This window comes from Aythya fuligula, chromosome 21 (assembly GCF_009819795.1).
Source record: "Aythya fuligula isolate bAytFul2 chromosome 21, bAytFul2.pri, whole genome shotgun sequence".
NCBI classification, from domain to species: Eukaryota; Metazoa; Chordata; class Aves; order Anseriformes; family Anatidae; genus Aythya; species Aythya fuligula.
Window position 1 is genome coordinate 7,752,112 of NC_045579.1, and position 16,740 is coordinate 7,768,851.

At 40.4% G+C, this 16,740-nt stretch overlaps 1 protein-coding gene across 6 annotated transcripts in view; it reads right to left on the reverse strand.

The window, feature by feature from the left end:
- Positions 1–278: 278 nt before the first annotated feature.
- The window catches only part of PLCH2 (phospholipase C eta 2), an 80,463-nt gene continuing 64,001 nt past the window's right edge, over positions 279–16,740 (reverse strand). For 4 of the 6 annotated variants that reach the window (XM_032201350.1, XM_032201348.1, XM_032201351.1 and 1 more), the window contains 6 exons: positions 16,432–16,556; positions 15,362–15,446; positions 14,716–14,862; positions 14,501–14,580; positions 8,219–8,555; positions 279–3,416 (listed from right to left, as the gene is read on the reverse strand). In XM_032201350.1, coding sequence (XP_032057241.1) covers positions 1,684–3,416; positions 8,219–8,555; positions 14,501–14,580; positions 14,716–14,862; positions 15,362–15,446; positions 16,432–16,556 — 2,507 coding nt within the window. In that variant the 3' untranslated portion in view covers positions 279–1,683. Of the gene's footprint in view, positions 3,417–4,412; positions 4,443–7,624; positions 7,648–8,218; positions 8,556–14,500; positions 14,581–14,715; positions 14,863–15,361; positions 15,447–16,431; positions 16,557–16,740 lie in introns of those variants that run through there. The other 2 variants (XM_032201353.1, XM_032201354.1) reach the window with 2 other exon arrangements.

Consider the following 16,740-nt stretch of genomic DNA (forward strand, 5'->3'; position numbering starts at 1 on the left):
CATTACTGGCTGCCAGACACTGCTCCCACACAAGCCACGTGCTGTGTGTCCCACAGCAGAACGCCACTGTACCAGTACTTGCAGGTGCTTTGCTGGACCTGAGAAAATTTTAGCAGGACCTGAAATGGTTACTGCTCTGAAAAAGAGTAAAATTAAACATCAACCGCTAAGGAATTTTTAAAGCAAAACAAGTAGAATTAACCATGTTTGCATACCACAAATTCTGGACAGCATTAAAAAAAAAAAAAGCATTATGTTACAGCTAAATAGTCAGCAGCTGGAAGATTAAATATGTTTATTTTAGTAGTATAAGGTGGTTTTACAAACAATTTTTTCCGTTTTGCAATATACACAGAAGAATCATTACAAACAAAAGCAAAATATCTTCTCAATAATAGGGACTCTATGCAGCCTGAAAATAAAATTAAATCTCTGTTTCTCTTTAAAATGCATCTCAGTAAACATTCTTCTCCATCACTGATAAAATGCACATCTATAATAAATGACTTTTTTTGGAGCGGGGGAGTGGGAAGGAAGGGGAAGGTTAGAATAGGGGGACATACCCTAAAATAAAACGTAAAAAAAATGGGGGGAAAAATTATTATTCTCGTCAGCTTGCTATATAACTCTAAATATGTTCATCTAAAAAAATTAAATATATCTTTTTTTAAAACATATCATTGAAAATTTTGCATGGCAGTGCAATACAGAAGTAGTAAAATTCATCCAAAAAGTGCTATGTACAGCAGCATTGTTAAAATACCATAAAGAAGGAATGGTTCTGTTTTCAAGGAAAGATTAGTGTGCTTTTTAGCCATTTCTGAATTAGTGTCAGAAGATATTTCCTGTCTGTTTTTTCTAATTCCCTCCTCTTGTCTCGTTCCCTAAGATTATGCTTTGAGACAAGGAACAGTCACAGTTCAGTTTAAGCGTGTGCATGTGTACATGTATAGGCAGACATACATACCTACATACACACAGATGTGTATATATATATTTATATATACATAAACAAGCTTGATTAAAAAAAAAAAAAAAAAAGCATTGCTTTGGAACATGGTGAGAATTCTTCAAAGAGTGAGGAAATATGGATTTTCACTGAAATAATCAAGTCCGTGATGGAAGATAGGCTTTATCTACTACATTAATAAGGAAACAATTCCACTGCAATTTTGACCACTTCCCAGATGCCTCAAACTCTTCAAAGAAACAAAACAAGGGACGTGATTTTAAATCCAGCCTCCTTTCATGGATCCCTAACTTGTAAGAGCAACATTTAACTTAGCAGTCATGGACATCACGTTGATGTTTAGCTGTTATACAAAGCAATTACTGAAATTAGCACAGAATATGAGTTTTGCACAGAGCAAACTGCAAGTGCCAAGCAATGCTCACACACAAAGGAGGCCAGATTTGAGGCTGGAGAAAGTGTAATACAAAAGCGAGGTCAGGTCATTAAGACTGTAAAAATGTAAGTCTCTAATTAAACTCATTTGTTCTAATTCCACAGACTGATGACAAATTTAGCACTCAGCTATTCTTTTGGAGTCGTGGTCTAAAGTACCTTTACCATCAAGGGAGGGCCAGGAAGCACTAAGCTGTATGAGGACATTTTGTGCCCCTCAGGTCCCTGTTTTGTTTTGACAGAAATGTAAACATCACCTTACTCAGTGCTCATCAGAATTACAGTTTCAGCATAAAGAAGACTTCTGTGTCAGTGTTATAATCGATTTGGTTCTTAGGCTGGGTTGTAAACACGGTAGGAGAAGCTATATCCATGCAAACTGCTTTAGCAACGCTGCAGGCTCCCTCTGGATTCCCCCTCTCCTCAATGGGGCTCCCACCCAGCTGGCCAAGGCTTTGCAGCCGCTGCCTCTCCTGAGCCTGCTTGGCCCTGTTGGCGATGTACCGCACCCTGCTCTGGCTGCGAGAGGAGGACCTGCGCAGGAGTCCCAGGCTCTCCCCTTCCTCTTCAGATTCCGTTGGATCAAGACTGATGGGGGAAGTGATATCATTTTCCTGCTGAAAGGCCGTCAGCTTCTTTAGCTGCTCAGTCAGTTCATCCTGGGATTTGACTGAGGATCTCAGGCCTGAAGAGCGGCGCTGCTCCCGCATCGATCGAGTGACAAAACTCCTGCTGATGCTACGGTATTTGCTTTCAAAAGTGCACACGATATCATCCGAGGTAAGGTCTCCAAGACTCTTGGATTTTGCCTGGTTGTTCCCAACCATATCCTGGGCTTTGGATTTGTTAGAAGATTGCCTGAGACTTTCGATGTACAGCCTGCTCCAGGTGTGCCTCCTAGGAATGGATGAGAATGCATCTTGAGGACTCCTGGCAAGAGAACGGGGGCAGAGCTCATCTGCCGGCAGCTGGTCAGACCTCAGGTTAGGATTGGATTTGCTCTTGCTCACCATTGGCATTTCGTTACCTGATGTTGTAGCAGAACGTGGGCGCATCCCCCTTCTAGCTGCAAGGGGCTCAAAATTCTCATGACGGATGCCAAGATCTGGGAGGCTTTTGCGAGCTAGATTGGGCAGAGAGAGATCTATCACAGTGTCATTGGAGGACATGCTGGAGGAGGAAGACATGCTGTCACGATGACTGCTGCAATCTAGCTTGCTCCAGATCCGGTCGTTAACTGTGGCATCAAAGTATACTTCTGCTGCTGGAGATATGCTACTTGGGTTTTTTATTAAAGCTGAGGAGTCCAACATCTTCATCCCTTCACTCTTTGACTTCCTTACTAACACGTAAGAGCTCGTCTGAGAAGGTAGAGCCTGTACAGCCTGGGCTTTCTGGAAAACATCTGGAGGCAAAGTTGTCTGTGTACCGTTAATCACATTGTTTTGCTGCAGGATGGCTGCTGCACCAAGTTTTTGGCCTTTTAATTCAGTGGTGTTTTTCAAGTCTGTTAGTACCTGAACTGTCTGGCCATTTTGCTTCTGGCAGTTTTCTACAGGTTGACCAGTAGCCTTACCTGCTGCCACTACTGGCCGGGCTTTTTGAGGACACACTGCCAAACTACGCTGATCTTCGGCTTCACGGCATGCCTGTGTCCAACCATTTTCCTCTTTGAGAGGTCCTACCATGCTTGTCCTCTCATCTTCTTGGACGGATATAATTGTGTCAACTGCTCTTGTGGCTGCCTGCACATGGTCTTCCGCAGCCAGATTTGGTCTTTGTTCTCTAGTGAGAAGAACTTCTTGAGGCTGGTTGGATGCATTGCTTCCTTTGGACTGAAACTCAGTGGAATGATCAGACACGGACCCTTCTTCAGAATCACTGTAAGTAATGGGCAGGGGGAAGAAGAGGCTGGCATGATGGTTTTCATTGGCAACAACAGGCTCTTCAGTGATAGTTTCTAGGCTGCATAAAGAAGTGACCGACCTCTGCATTGAGAAATGGCAGACATCTAATTGGAGACATGAAAGAGAGGAAAAAGAAAGAAAGAAGAAAAACAGACGCATGGTTAATTAACCATTATGAATGCCAGTTTAGTTGCAGATCTATTCTTTATGTGGTATCCTTTTGTATTTAAGGTAGCAGTTGCATATAGTAATAATGATTTTTAAAAATAACTTAAGATTTCAAATGCCTAGCTAAAGGCAGCAAAAATTTCTATTCATTCAGTTTGAGCTGCCCCAAAAGCCTGTTGCTTTTGAAAAATCTCAGTCCATGCATGCTAGCAACACACTATTTTTTGTTGTCTTATTCAAAGCATAACTGTATCCATCCATTTCTTTTTGCCCTTGTATCCCCTCTTAGAATACAACTTTTCGTCCTCCACCATCTAGCAACAGCTGAATTGCTCTTTTCCTTCTCCGCAGCACTCAAACATGACAGTACCTCCGATCATAATCAAACTATATATAATAATCAGAACATCATTGCCTGACCAATAGATGTGATTCCAACAACTGATTACTCAAAAGAGAAGCACCATAGGACTTCCGAAGCAGCTTAGTAGTAAAACGATCTGTGTATGTACAATGCAATGTGGTCAATTTGCTTTTAAAACCAAGCCAAACCAACCAACCAAAAACATGACACAGTGACTTTGTTTTCCTAAAACCTTGCAGTTTCTTTTTCACACACACAAGCATGCTTCGTGAACACCAAGCCAACAGCACAACCCTGAAGACTCACTACATCCACCAATTACCTGAAAAAAAACCACTCCACCTGCAGTGTTTCTACCCTGTATCGCACAAACCAAGCAATCATGCCAAAAAGACTGCTCCCACATCTCCAAACCACAACATGAACATGCAGCAAGAACCAGCGATGCACCGGGGCAGACCACAACCTCAGGAGTATTGGAGCAGATCATTTTAAGGCAGGAAGCAAATAAAAACCAGGAGTACAGGCAACAAGGTGCTCGAATCAGTGACACTCAGTTGACAATTACCTTTAACTTGCTTGTCCTTTCAGTTCTTAACTAGACAGGGAGAGTGTGCATGTAGAATAATGGGACAGAACAGAGGAAAAATCCAGTTAATGTAGGGAAGGCAGGTGCACATAACAGGATAAATTAGTGCTGAGGGAGGGAAGGGAAACAAATATTCACACATTTTTGTAGGATCCTAAGAATTTCTGACCAACCAGAGCACTCAGTGGAATCCATAAATGGACAGATTTAAGTCCACTTCTTTTGCTATAGAAAATAAAAACCAATTTTTACTACCATGGAAGAAAACTTTAGTAACATAATATGAGTTTGTTCCCACCTGCCACACAGAATTTGGTATAAAGCCTACATTTACACTGGGTGCAAATAAAATGGCCAAAAGATGTCTGTCGTCACTGGAGCCTGGTAGACATCAGTGCAGCACAAAGCCGTACCACTGAAATGAGACAAATTGGAGACCCCACAGAAGAGACGCACGTTTACAGCACGTTCCTATGTCAGACGAGGCATAAATATAACAACACCTGCTTCCCAGGAACTGACAGCCCATGTTCACTTCGAGTAAGACCAGGCTGGAGGACCCCAGCATGAGCCCAAAAGCTTTATGGCCCAACCAGGATCAGACTTGATGACTATTAAATAAATAAATAAATAAATAAGTATCCAGAAGAGCTTTGTCTTCTCTTTTCCAGCTCTTTTTCACTCAGGTAAAACTCTTCCTCCACTGAAAGTAATGACAAAGCTTCCACTGGCAGCACTGCTTCAGGACCAAACACTTGTGCATTTACTTGTTTGTTTGGCCACCTGCTTACCGAGCCCCAGAGCAGAAAACACTGAGGAGCAAAGAACTCCACCAGAACAGGGAAAGGAAGCTAGCACCAAACCCGCTTCCCAGTGCTACAGACAAAACAATCTGTATTGCCAGGAAATGCCAAGAGCATACTAGGTCTTTTCTTTTCAGCAGCAGTTTTTCCAAGTGACACGAAGCTGAACAAGTGACGGCCGCTGAACAGCCGGTACTTCATTAGTCGGGAGTCTTAAAAGGGATGAAGGCACCTTGGCTGTTGAAGGCATACACGTACGTAAGCATCCACCGCTCACAACGTGGCCAAACTGGGGGGACCTGGAGGAGTCCAGAGCTGGTCATACTGATAAGCTCCCCTTCTTCCCATCCAGGCTAGGTCACCTATAAAGACTAAGGTGCACTGACAAGGCGAAACACTGGAAACTGTAATGCTGTTGCCATAAAGAGGACAGACGAGACTATACTTTCCTGCCTCACCCTTTTGGCACTTCCCATCAGCAGAATGTGAATTATGAAATGCAGCCGTGTTAGGCTGCTCTTAGTGGTTTCCTTGGTGCCTTGGCCCAGGGCACTAAAGGAGCGGGCGGATGGGGAAAGCACGCTGTTTGTGCAACAGTGCTTGTCACCGGACCATCAGCATCCAGGCCAAGTGACTATTGCACAATTTTAAAGGTTTGCTGAGTCCATGCGTGAGAAGTCAGATGGATTTAATCAAATTTCAAGCATATCACAATATTTGTTTAGTAACTTAGGGGGCTAGCAGGGGAGCTGGCACTGACAATGGGAAATGGTTCCGTATGTCACGCTACTCAGAGCCTATGAAAAGCCCAATGCTAGTAAGTTAGGCATAGGAAGGGTTCTGCTGTTTTGGATTAATTTCAAGTGACAGGAATTGGCAAACTTCTTCCTTCCCCCTGTTGCCCTGGTATTCTCCTAAAACCTCAAAGCACATACTGGGAAAAATTAAAAAAAAATTAAAAAAAGAAAGAAATTTGATCACCGAATATTTTAGATTTCTGTATGAGGCTTTCAAAGAAGCCCACTACAGATGGACAAGAACATATTACTAAAAAAGGGATTATGTTTTGAGAAGCACCCAAGTCACTTAAGAGTTCCTGAAAATGTAATCATCAATGCTCATATTCCTTAGACAACTAAGTGGAAGGAATCTGAAGAGACACTCCTGCAGTAATAGGGAAAAGCTGTATTTCTTTACTTCCTTTTCACAGTTGTTCTGTTAGAGAGGAAATTTTGTCAAAATCTCTTCCCTTCCTTCCCCTCTCTGCCAAATCAGGGGAGAAAAAAAACCAGGTTCCTTATTAAAATATATATATCTCAGTAACCTCTGTTCCTATTTTCCATATTCACATACAGTTCATTTGAAAAGACACAGCCACACGATCCCAGTGAGCACATGCATATCCCTGGTTTGAAACAACTCTAAAATAAAATGCTGTAGCTTAAGCAGCCTTCCTTTAAATGCACAGATTTTACTTTGCAATTGGGAAACGTTAACAGTCCACACAGCTTGGCTGATGTCAAGTAACATCAGGTCACATACCTTGCTTGCTTTATATTATGTAACTCTGTGCCCTCTGGTCACAGTCAAATCACACAAACAACATTTAGCACATCTAAGTGTTTCCATATTGAGGATTTATATGTGAAGGGCCAGAACGGTCAAGTGTGATCTCTTTAATAACCCAGACCATAGAATTCCATCCACTGATCCCTGAACTGATGTCAGTAACTTACATACAAAACTGCAAGTTCTTTGAGGAAGGGACTGGCTTGTTGTTAGAGGAGTGCACATTAAATAGCAGCTCTGCTGTGGTTATTGCTCAATAAAACACAAACACTGGTAGTGGAAATAATGTTTGTTAACACGGTTTTCCCATATTCAATCTCTACTTAATGCTCTGGTTTGGATCTCAAAATTTACTTAGTATCATACCACGTTTGCTAAAAAATAAAAACAAAACACAAAATAACAAGGAAACAAAAAAACCTTGAACAAGCGACCCAAACATTCATGGACTATTGACAGTTTTTACTACTGCAGATGGTCAGCTAAGTGTGGGAAGGACTAATCTAAACCAGACACATCTACAAAAAAAGTAAAATAAAAATATTTATGCAATTCCTTTCTTGTCATTGCAAAAAATAAAGAAAAAGCGCTCTTGATAGCAAAGCAACACAGAGCAGGTTCTAAGATGCTACGTAGCAGCTGAGACAATGATGTGATCTAAGGTGGAGAAGGGTGAAGAAAATCTAGTCTTACCAGTAAAGAATATAGGGGATTTACTTCGAATTTCCTCCAATTTTTGAACGAACAAGGCATTCATTTCCCTCTGTAGGGTGCCCACTTGCCTTCGAGAAGCTTCAGACCAGTGCTTGGGGAATTCTGGGCTTCCAAGGCTTTCTAGACTGCTGGAGTTGGAGGATATAGAGCCATTGCTGGCTGGAACCAAGTTGACAGTGCTTCCATACTTGCCACCTGATTGGCACTGCCACCGCTGCCGGGAATGAGCCTTTATTCCATGGCATTTAGATTCAACATTTTTCTTCCCTGGGGTCACAAAAGACTGGGTGCTCCTTGTTAGGTCATCAGCATTTCCAGGGCTGCTGCAAGACTGCAAATCTGACTGCGGTCTGAGCTGGCCTGTACCACCCCAGTCTTTTAGCTCTAACCTCTCTTCTCCAGTTATACTGCTATACTGCTCATGGTGAAGCATATCTTTAGCGAGAGGCCTGGCAGGATGGTCGCTCCACTTGCTTTCTAGATCTGGGCTTTCTTTGGAACCAATCATGCATTTCATGCAATTGGTGGCCACGCCAATCCTACCAGAGCTGTTGATGGCGCAGCGTGCAAAGACGCTTTGCTTCTCGCTCTGGTGCTCCTGAAGCCGGACCCTGTTAGACCTCTGTATGGGTTCACTGAAAGCAGCACCCCCTTGAGCACAACTGTGGCTTTTGGCTCTACGAGAACTATGGGCCTTACCTTTCAACCCTTTGCCATGTACCTCCCCACTGGCACCATCTCTGGGAGCTGGTGACAGAGGAGCACTTTCTGCCTCTTGCTCAAAGCGAGGCTGTGAGGCAGCTTCTGCTTCACGGTCTTCGCTGGCCCCTTCAGAGCTGTTGTCTTTTGTGTCAAAAGCAATTTCGGGAAAGCCCTTCTTCTTCTTCTGGCTTTTGGTGGGGGCACTTGCTGTCCGTCTCAAGATGTGGCTGCTAAAGGAGTGTTTGCGGTGGAGCTGACCAGCAGCATGACTGTCCAGAGATGCCTGCTTTGGATTTCTGAGAAACAGGCCCTTTAGGCCTAGAGCTTGTTTGACCTGGAAAAATAAGAAAAACAAAGTCTTACTAGGAAGTGCAAGTCTCCTCCTTTGGGCACAGGAGCTCAAGTTCAACGATCAAATCACAGACTCATGCACCACACACACGCATGCACAAGGAGTCCTCTGCCATATGCCTACCATCAGCATGAGAACATAGCCAAAAATAGGACAAGAATTAAAAACGGAAGAGATCAGTAGCAACAGTTTTGCAAAATTTCACATTTTTTGTTGAACCGTGTTTACATAAAATTTTCCAACCAGCCTTATCTCTGTACTTGTCATAATTTTCTTACTAGCTTATAGCTACTTACAACAAAAAAAATAAAATCACAAAATATTGAAGAGAAAAAGTGAAAAAGGAAATATGTCAGTGTATAAGGGTCTAGTTCTCAAAGCTGAAGAGTTTCTCAGTGCATGTGGAAAGCAACAAAACTCAGGTATTCGTAATGCCACACAACTCAGACTCTAAGATTAAAGTTGAAGGGTTTCCTTTCAAGCAATACAGCTTCCTGGTTTTGTTGTTGTTTTGTTTTTAAACACAAAGCTCTGTGAGGTATGGGCCATTTTCCCAACACAATGTGCATGTTTAAAACAATTCTGTCCCAACAGATTCATCATGTGGATACATAGCACAACATGGAGGAGGCACAGGCAATCAAGTCACCACAGTAATCCAGGAAAATAGAACAGTCTTTAAAAATCGAGCATGTTTTTCAATTTAAAAAAATGCAATTTCATAGACTTAAAAATGTTAGGATAGGGCCAATTAGAATTGCCAAAGAATTAAATTAATTGGAAACACAGAGCTGAATTTCCCAACTTGTGCAGGACACAACACTTGTGCAGAATTGCACATTAGATCCTGCCAAATCCAATTATTTTTCCTGTCTCTTACACTGGAGATATCAACTAGCGCTCATACTTTAGACAAGGACTTTGTAGCATGCAACCAAGGTCCGAGCAGGAACAAAAAGAATGCCCTGAATAAATGACAGGAGGAAACACAAAAACAAAACTAAAAAAGGAAAGAAAAAAAAAATACAGCACACACAAAACAGGCTGTAGAATGGCAGCATTTTTTTTTTTTTTTTTAAAAAAAGATATTTTGAAATCATTTCAATTTTAATTTTCATGCAACATTGGGTGGTTACAGAATTTAAATGATAGTGACCTTTTAGGCTAAAGAATAGTCTTGACTTAATACATCTAATAACAAATTGGATGTTCAAATGGAGCTTTACATTCTTTAGAAGCTGTCAGGAAATACACAGTGGACATAAAAGTATCATATTTTGGCTTTCAGCATAAACGAGATTGACACTGCACTTGCATCGAGCACTACCACAAGCAGCAGTTACATGTTACAACTAGGTGTGTGGCACAGGATCCTCAAAGAGTCCTCTTTTTTCTCCTGTGCGATTACATTTGATCATTTCCTACTACACAACACATCCAAAGACACTCACGTGTGTTTTCATCACTGAAGAAACACATTATAAACAAAGGAAGTTAGTCGGGTTGGTAAGAGAATACTTCCCACACTTCGGCTCTTATTTAAGCATTGAATATATATAACCACAAACTGTTAAGGATCTCCCACCTTCATCCGGCAGATTTACATTTCAGTGAAACTGAAAGAGTGTCAGCATTCCTGTAAACATTCCAGGTGTACTTGCCAACTTTTAAAGCTGATGTATGATGTATGATAAAGGGTAGACGGGCTTTGCTCTGTACATAGAGCCCCATACATAAAAATCAGTTAAAGAGAAAACTTTTCCTTTCTAATCTTCTCCTCCTTTGTTCCCTTTATTTCCCAGTTAGATCAGATTCTTTAATATCAGTAGTTCTCTTCCTCAAGCATAAACAATGAACAAAAATGCAGCGCGCAAGCATTGTAAGAAACCCATGATAAATATGATCAGTATCAGTACTTGTTGGCATCTGCTGTCCGTTCAACTCCGTTACCCCGTGATGTCCCATGTGAGGCCACTTTTCTGCAGTGCTAAACAACGGGTCAGAAAGATCTCATTTAAATTACAATGGTCACTCCCAAAATATTCGAGTACATGCTGACATATTTCAAGTTTTGCTTCATAGGAACTCACCAATAGAACTAGTTGTATTGTACAGTTAACTGCACTAGCTTAAAAGCTGCTTTTATTCATAAGTGTCCTGTGCAATCCGGCATGTGGAATCATGATTTATTCGCCTGAGATGAACCCCAGTGAAAGCATTCAGAATATTATTTCAGGCTGGAAGTTTAGCAGCTTCTGATTGAAGTTTAGCTACAACATGCCAAGACCCAGTGTGAGACAGAGATGGCTAACAGGAGACATAAAATGGACTTTACAAATATATACAGGGTAAGATAAAGAAGTTAGGGATTGTTTTTTTTTTTCCCCCCATTTGTGGAGGAAAAAGTGCCAATAATACATGGCAGAGAAAATGTAACTGAAATATTAATACGTGTCCTGTGAGAGCCAGGCTATTGAACAGTCTGCTTGGATCACAGTGGATCCAGCTTCCACCAGAAAGCTTCAAAATGAGATTCAGCATTTGTTAAGGAGCGAAGCAAAAAATCTTCTGCTCCAATTGCTGCAAGTTGGCAAGTACACATATTTATTGGTACAAAAATCACACAATATAAATGTTTGCAAAATCCAGAACAAAAATTGTCATACACACATACAAATAATATCCCCAAAAACAAAAGAAAGAAAAGCACTGATGAAATGAGTGACACACAGTGCAGGACCTCAGGTATCATTCTGGTTTCTTTGGTGCATCTTTGTTAAGTTAGCCGCTATTGCTTGAATCAATGGACTGATTCAAGAATGCAAAGACAAATTTGGTTAACTTACAAAAAAAAAAAAGGAAAAAGAGAGCCATTTTGACGGAGATCCAGAATATGTGCTTTCAGCCTCTACTCCAGCTGTCACTGGCCTATTTAATTCTTCAGGAGACTTACAAAGCAGCACGAGGCTTTCCCACAATTTAGCAAACAATTCACTGTTGAATGTTCTTTTCCATGTAAAAGAATTACAGCATGTAAGAGAAAAGACAGTAAGTAGAGACTCGAAGAAGAGAGAAAGAAAGGATCTAGAAGGACTTTTATCCTGGATCTACTTCATAAATTCAGGGCTCTCTGGCTGATCAATGACCCACTAGAACTGACCAAGCCAAATGTCACAATCCACGTTACATGAGTTGAAGAGCTCCAAAATGCTACTAAGGGAACACCGATGCTAAAAGAGTTAGAGGCATGCAGGTGTGTGGTGGTGGTCACTACACCTCCCTGAGGCAGGAGGGGTACCTTCAAGGCGTCTAAAAATGTTCTGCTTCTAAAAGTAGACTTTTTTTGACATAGAGAAGCCCACTGAAATCACAAACAGACAGAGTAAAGGCAAATAAGACACAAAACAGCAGCGAGGGAGAATCTCAAAGATATGCACATCTAGAAAAACACAAGAAATTCCACAATACATTAATAGACTATGGAAGAGACACAGACAAAGAGAAGTGTCTCCAAGAAAACAGTGCAATCTAGAAAAAAATAATCAGTTAAACACTAGTTAAGGTGAAGGAAATCTAACTGTGCTTCTGTGATATTAAGCTACTGAGGGTGGAATATCTACATCTAGAAAAAAAAGCCCCCAAATGCTTGCAGTAGAATATCTGAGTTAATAAAGGATGGGTTAAATTAGACTGATAACTGTGGTGATTTTTCTGCCAATAATTAGAAGAGGGGAAACAGTTCTTATTTTAGCAAAACTCTGTTAACCGAAATTCACAGCAGGACATGATCTAGAGACCAAAGCAGAAAGGGCTGTGTTGTGTTTCTTCAATATTTTCTTCATATTTTCACACGACTGTGAACATGATCTCTTTCACAAAGCACTGCAGTCAAGAGCAGTGACTTGGAAGCTGATGCAGCTATCAGCCACTACAGCAGGCAGACCCAATTTGTCTTTGTCCCATTTGACAGTGGATACTAAACTCCCAGCTTTGATTGCTAATGAAGAATACCGAAATATTTGCTATCCTTACAATATCAGCACAGAGGGCATCACCTGAAAGCAGTGAAAAACTGGAGCATAAAGACTGCATACAGCAGCACTGGGAGGTAGAAGAGAACCTGTCTGTTCTCTATCATTTTGACTAAGAAGAAGAATTCACAAAAGGATGAGTAAGGCTGTTAAGGACAGTCAGCCTCTCTGCTGGAGCCACACAGCAAACACAGGACTGAGGTGAAGGACACTGCCATTAATCAGATCAGATCAATTCCCACTGGCCTCGTGCCCAAGGATGAGCTACCTGACCTTCTTGTTACAAGCGTGGAGTGTCTGATAGAGCTATTCAAGAAAGAGTAGTAGGCCTAACACGGGAATTCCAAAGAAGTTCATAATAAAATCTAAAGCTGTTTGAATCTGTGCTAATGCACACATCCAGCAAGCATCTGCAACGTTACAGACAGAATCACATCCCTACCCACTGCCAATAAAAGGCACGACTTACACACTATATACTTCCCTTGAACCCAAAAACAAAGTCAGGAAAGATCTTAGCATTGAAATACTCAGATTGGTATCACTCTTCCCTCAAGATTTGGACTGGTCTTTTTACCATCACCTCCATGTTAGCCTTTTATTTCTGACAGACCCTACAGTCAGAAATTAAAAATTTTTCTGTCTTACTCAGACCAACACTAACTCTCTCTTTTACCCAAAGCTTGTAAAGTCTCTTGCAAAGTCTTGGTAGCTCCACAGAGCTACCTTCAAACAGATTCATAATGCCATCATACAAAGTTTCAGGCAGTACTCCCATCCCTATCCTGATGAAGCTATATCTGCCCAAAGGCTTTTGTGTTAGACATCAGACAAAAAAGCAGGAGCTGAACTTAATATCTCATTCCTTTTACAGGCATTAACTGAAATATCTGAAGTGACCTTCTTTCCAGAAACAGCCCTTCGTTCTATAAAAATAAAATGTTTTCCTTGTAGTTATTTTAGTTTCACCCCATTAAAACCTAGCAGTCTAAAGAGATATTTTCCTTTTTAAGAATTACTTTAATTCCTCTTGCATGAAGCACACCACAAGAAAAAGAACTCACAATTCCTGGCCTATTCAATGGTGCCTTCTGCTGTCAGGATACTGAAATTTCAGCTTGTTGAAAGATGGCTCAGTCTTACATTGTGAGTGGATATAAACTGGTTTTGAGGTTCTCAAGGCACTACAACATACTTAAGTCTACCTGAAACTCATTGGAATTAATCCCATGAAAGTAACTAAATCCAGTGCACCGAGAGGAAATAAGCCATGTCACTGCCAGCTGGCCAAAGAAAAGTTAAGGCTTTATTTTAATAGGCACAGCACCCATCAAGTTGTATTTTTCCTGCACATGAAGCAAACACACTATTACTAACAAATAAGCAGGGAAGAATAAGCCCAGCAATGATTATGAGGATCATCTTTCCTCTGCACTTGAAGTGCTATTATGGAAAAACACCCCAAGCAAATAATGTCTAACAATTTAGTTAAATTTAAAATGCAAGAACATCAGGCAGACAGAGCCTTCAAAGAATAAGCTTTGCAGACAGAAAGCACACGCGGTTCAGGGGTATAACCTTTTGTTCAGCAAGGTGCACTGACTGTACTGGACATAACCACACTTAATCATATTAATGTGCATACACTACAATGAAATAACCTGCCCCCTGTGGCTCCCTCTAAAATGTGCTGCAAGAATCTCTTTTTATAATGTAACCTTTGTCTTTTTGTCTGTATTCAGACAGATCTCAGGCTACCATGACAATCACAGAGATGAAGTTAGAATAAATAAGTTAGTTTGGACCCTCACCCACTGGGCTTCCCTCGTGTGATATAGAATCTTGTCAGTTCATTTACACATGCAGACCAAATTGCATTGCTCTGACAGCACTCACCTTACCACAGATGTCATTAATAGCCACATGAACAAAGATGGATGCCTCTTCTATACCTTCTAGGTATACGTGGCGGTAACCTGAAACAGAGTGAGCAAAGCTGACAAGGAGAAACAGATGCTAGAAAAAGCATCTAAAGACTTTCCTTTTGTAAATTGCAAAAAAAAAAAAAAATCCTAGCCAACTGATTTGGTAATTCCCCATTTCTGTCTTACCTGGCATCATACTGCTGAAAGCTATTGTTCTTTGTCCAATAAAATCACGTCCAATTGGATCATGATCCCACACAAGGAACCTAATCAGTGCAATCTCTGGCATGTGCAGTGTGAACACCAATGTTTCTTCCCACATTGGGTTAAAACCTAGGAATGAAAGAATTAGCTTTTACATATTTTGTTCACAAGACAGATGAAGAAAGAAGACTGCCTATATAAGGAATGCCTAAACTGCAATGACATTCTAGTTTTCCTAATAGTTTAATCGTTGTTTTTTGATAATCCAGTACCCCTACTCACTTCAGTAGGAGGTGCAACAGCACAAGAAGTTGTGTTTGAACAAGATGAATTTCTTTTGACTTTTTTGACAACCACTAGCTTGTAATAGCCTTTTCTCATACTCAGTGAGAAGTCAGACAAACAGCTCATATTACACCAAGACCTTCACAACATCATACCAACTCATTTGAACAATTTAAGACCCAAGAATGATAAACAGCAAAAATGATTAAAAATCCATTTCTCATTTTCTTCTATAATAGGCACATAATTTCATCTGTTTGTCTCCTGATGAACAGCTTGCCTGAAAGAGGATGTTTCAACCATAAAAAAACAAAACAAACAAACAAAACACATATGATCTTACCATTATCATCAACTACTCTAGTTTGTTCTTTGAAGCAATCAACAGGCAGACCTATAACTTCTACTTCAACAAATGGATCTATGATCTGGAAAACAGAAAATAAATATTGAAAAGACAAGAAATTCCCCTACTGTTCAGGATAAAATGGCAGTTTAAAAGATTATTCTTCATCCTCTGAAATCTGAGTGTAAACTGAATTAGGACAAATTCCATATTGTCACATATGTGATATTAATAAAAATAAGAAATAAATTATCGAAACCAAGCAGGTTCAACAAACCTTAAGTATGACTCTACCACATTTATTTTTTAGGGTAGTTTACCTAAAACAGTTCTGTGGAAAAAGAATATTTAGAAGCAGATTGCAACATCCACATAAAAACCAAGCATGTAAGAACTCATTTGAGAGGTTTGATTCTATTTCTAAGAGGCAAAACGCTAAAAGGAAATTTTAATTCAACAAAACTGCCTCATCCTATCATTTGTTAATGACTAATAAAGTCATGTGAATGATATTGCAACACTGATAAACAACACAAGTAATTAACAAAAGTCTTAAAAAAGGTACCAAGGAGTTGCAAATTTGACTCATTTCAGTCTTACGTGGAATTGCCAGGGGCATTATAAAACAAACAAACAAAAAAAGGTCATCACAAAACAAAATAAATAATAACAATTTAAAAAAAAACATACACCAGAAAGCCAAAGGAAGGACAGAAAGAAAACATGTAATACGGTGCTAAATGAAGGACTGGGAGCAGATTGATGCAAGCAGAGGGGTTTGGAGGGTATTTAAAGTACTGTTGTGAGTAGAATGATGAGCTTATTGGCCTGTTTTTGCTTGTCCTGGAGGAACTGTATTGACAATTGGAGGAAAAAAAAATCAGGCTGTTGCTGTGATGCTTAGTAGACATGAAAACCACCTAAAGATCTAGGATACTAAGTGCTCATTTATTAATGTTTTATGTCTCCCAACAGATAACTGCAGGAAGTTAAATCCTCACACTTAGCTCAGCTAAATTGGAAATAAACCTTCACCAACATAAGAACAGTCACCAATAGCTCAATACCTCTCCTCTGTCTCCCAACATGGAATCCTTTGGTTTTGGGAGCTGTTGACCACTGATAATTCGTAGAATCAGTTGTTTCTTCAACTGACCAGGCAATGGGTCTTCCGAATTTGGATTAAAGACACCTGAAAGAATGAGAAGCCACAGAATGTGAAAGAGCAGCAATTTTGGGGATAGCTTTAGTTGCTGATACCTTCTGGCTTACTTGCTTCTAGCATCAGAAATGTATTTTTCAACAAACTATAATAAGGATCCACATAAACTCTTCTCAGGCAATAAGTAATCCACTTATTCTACTGATTTTTCTTA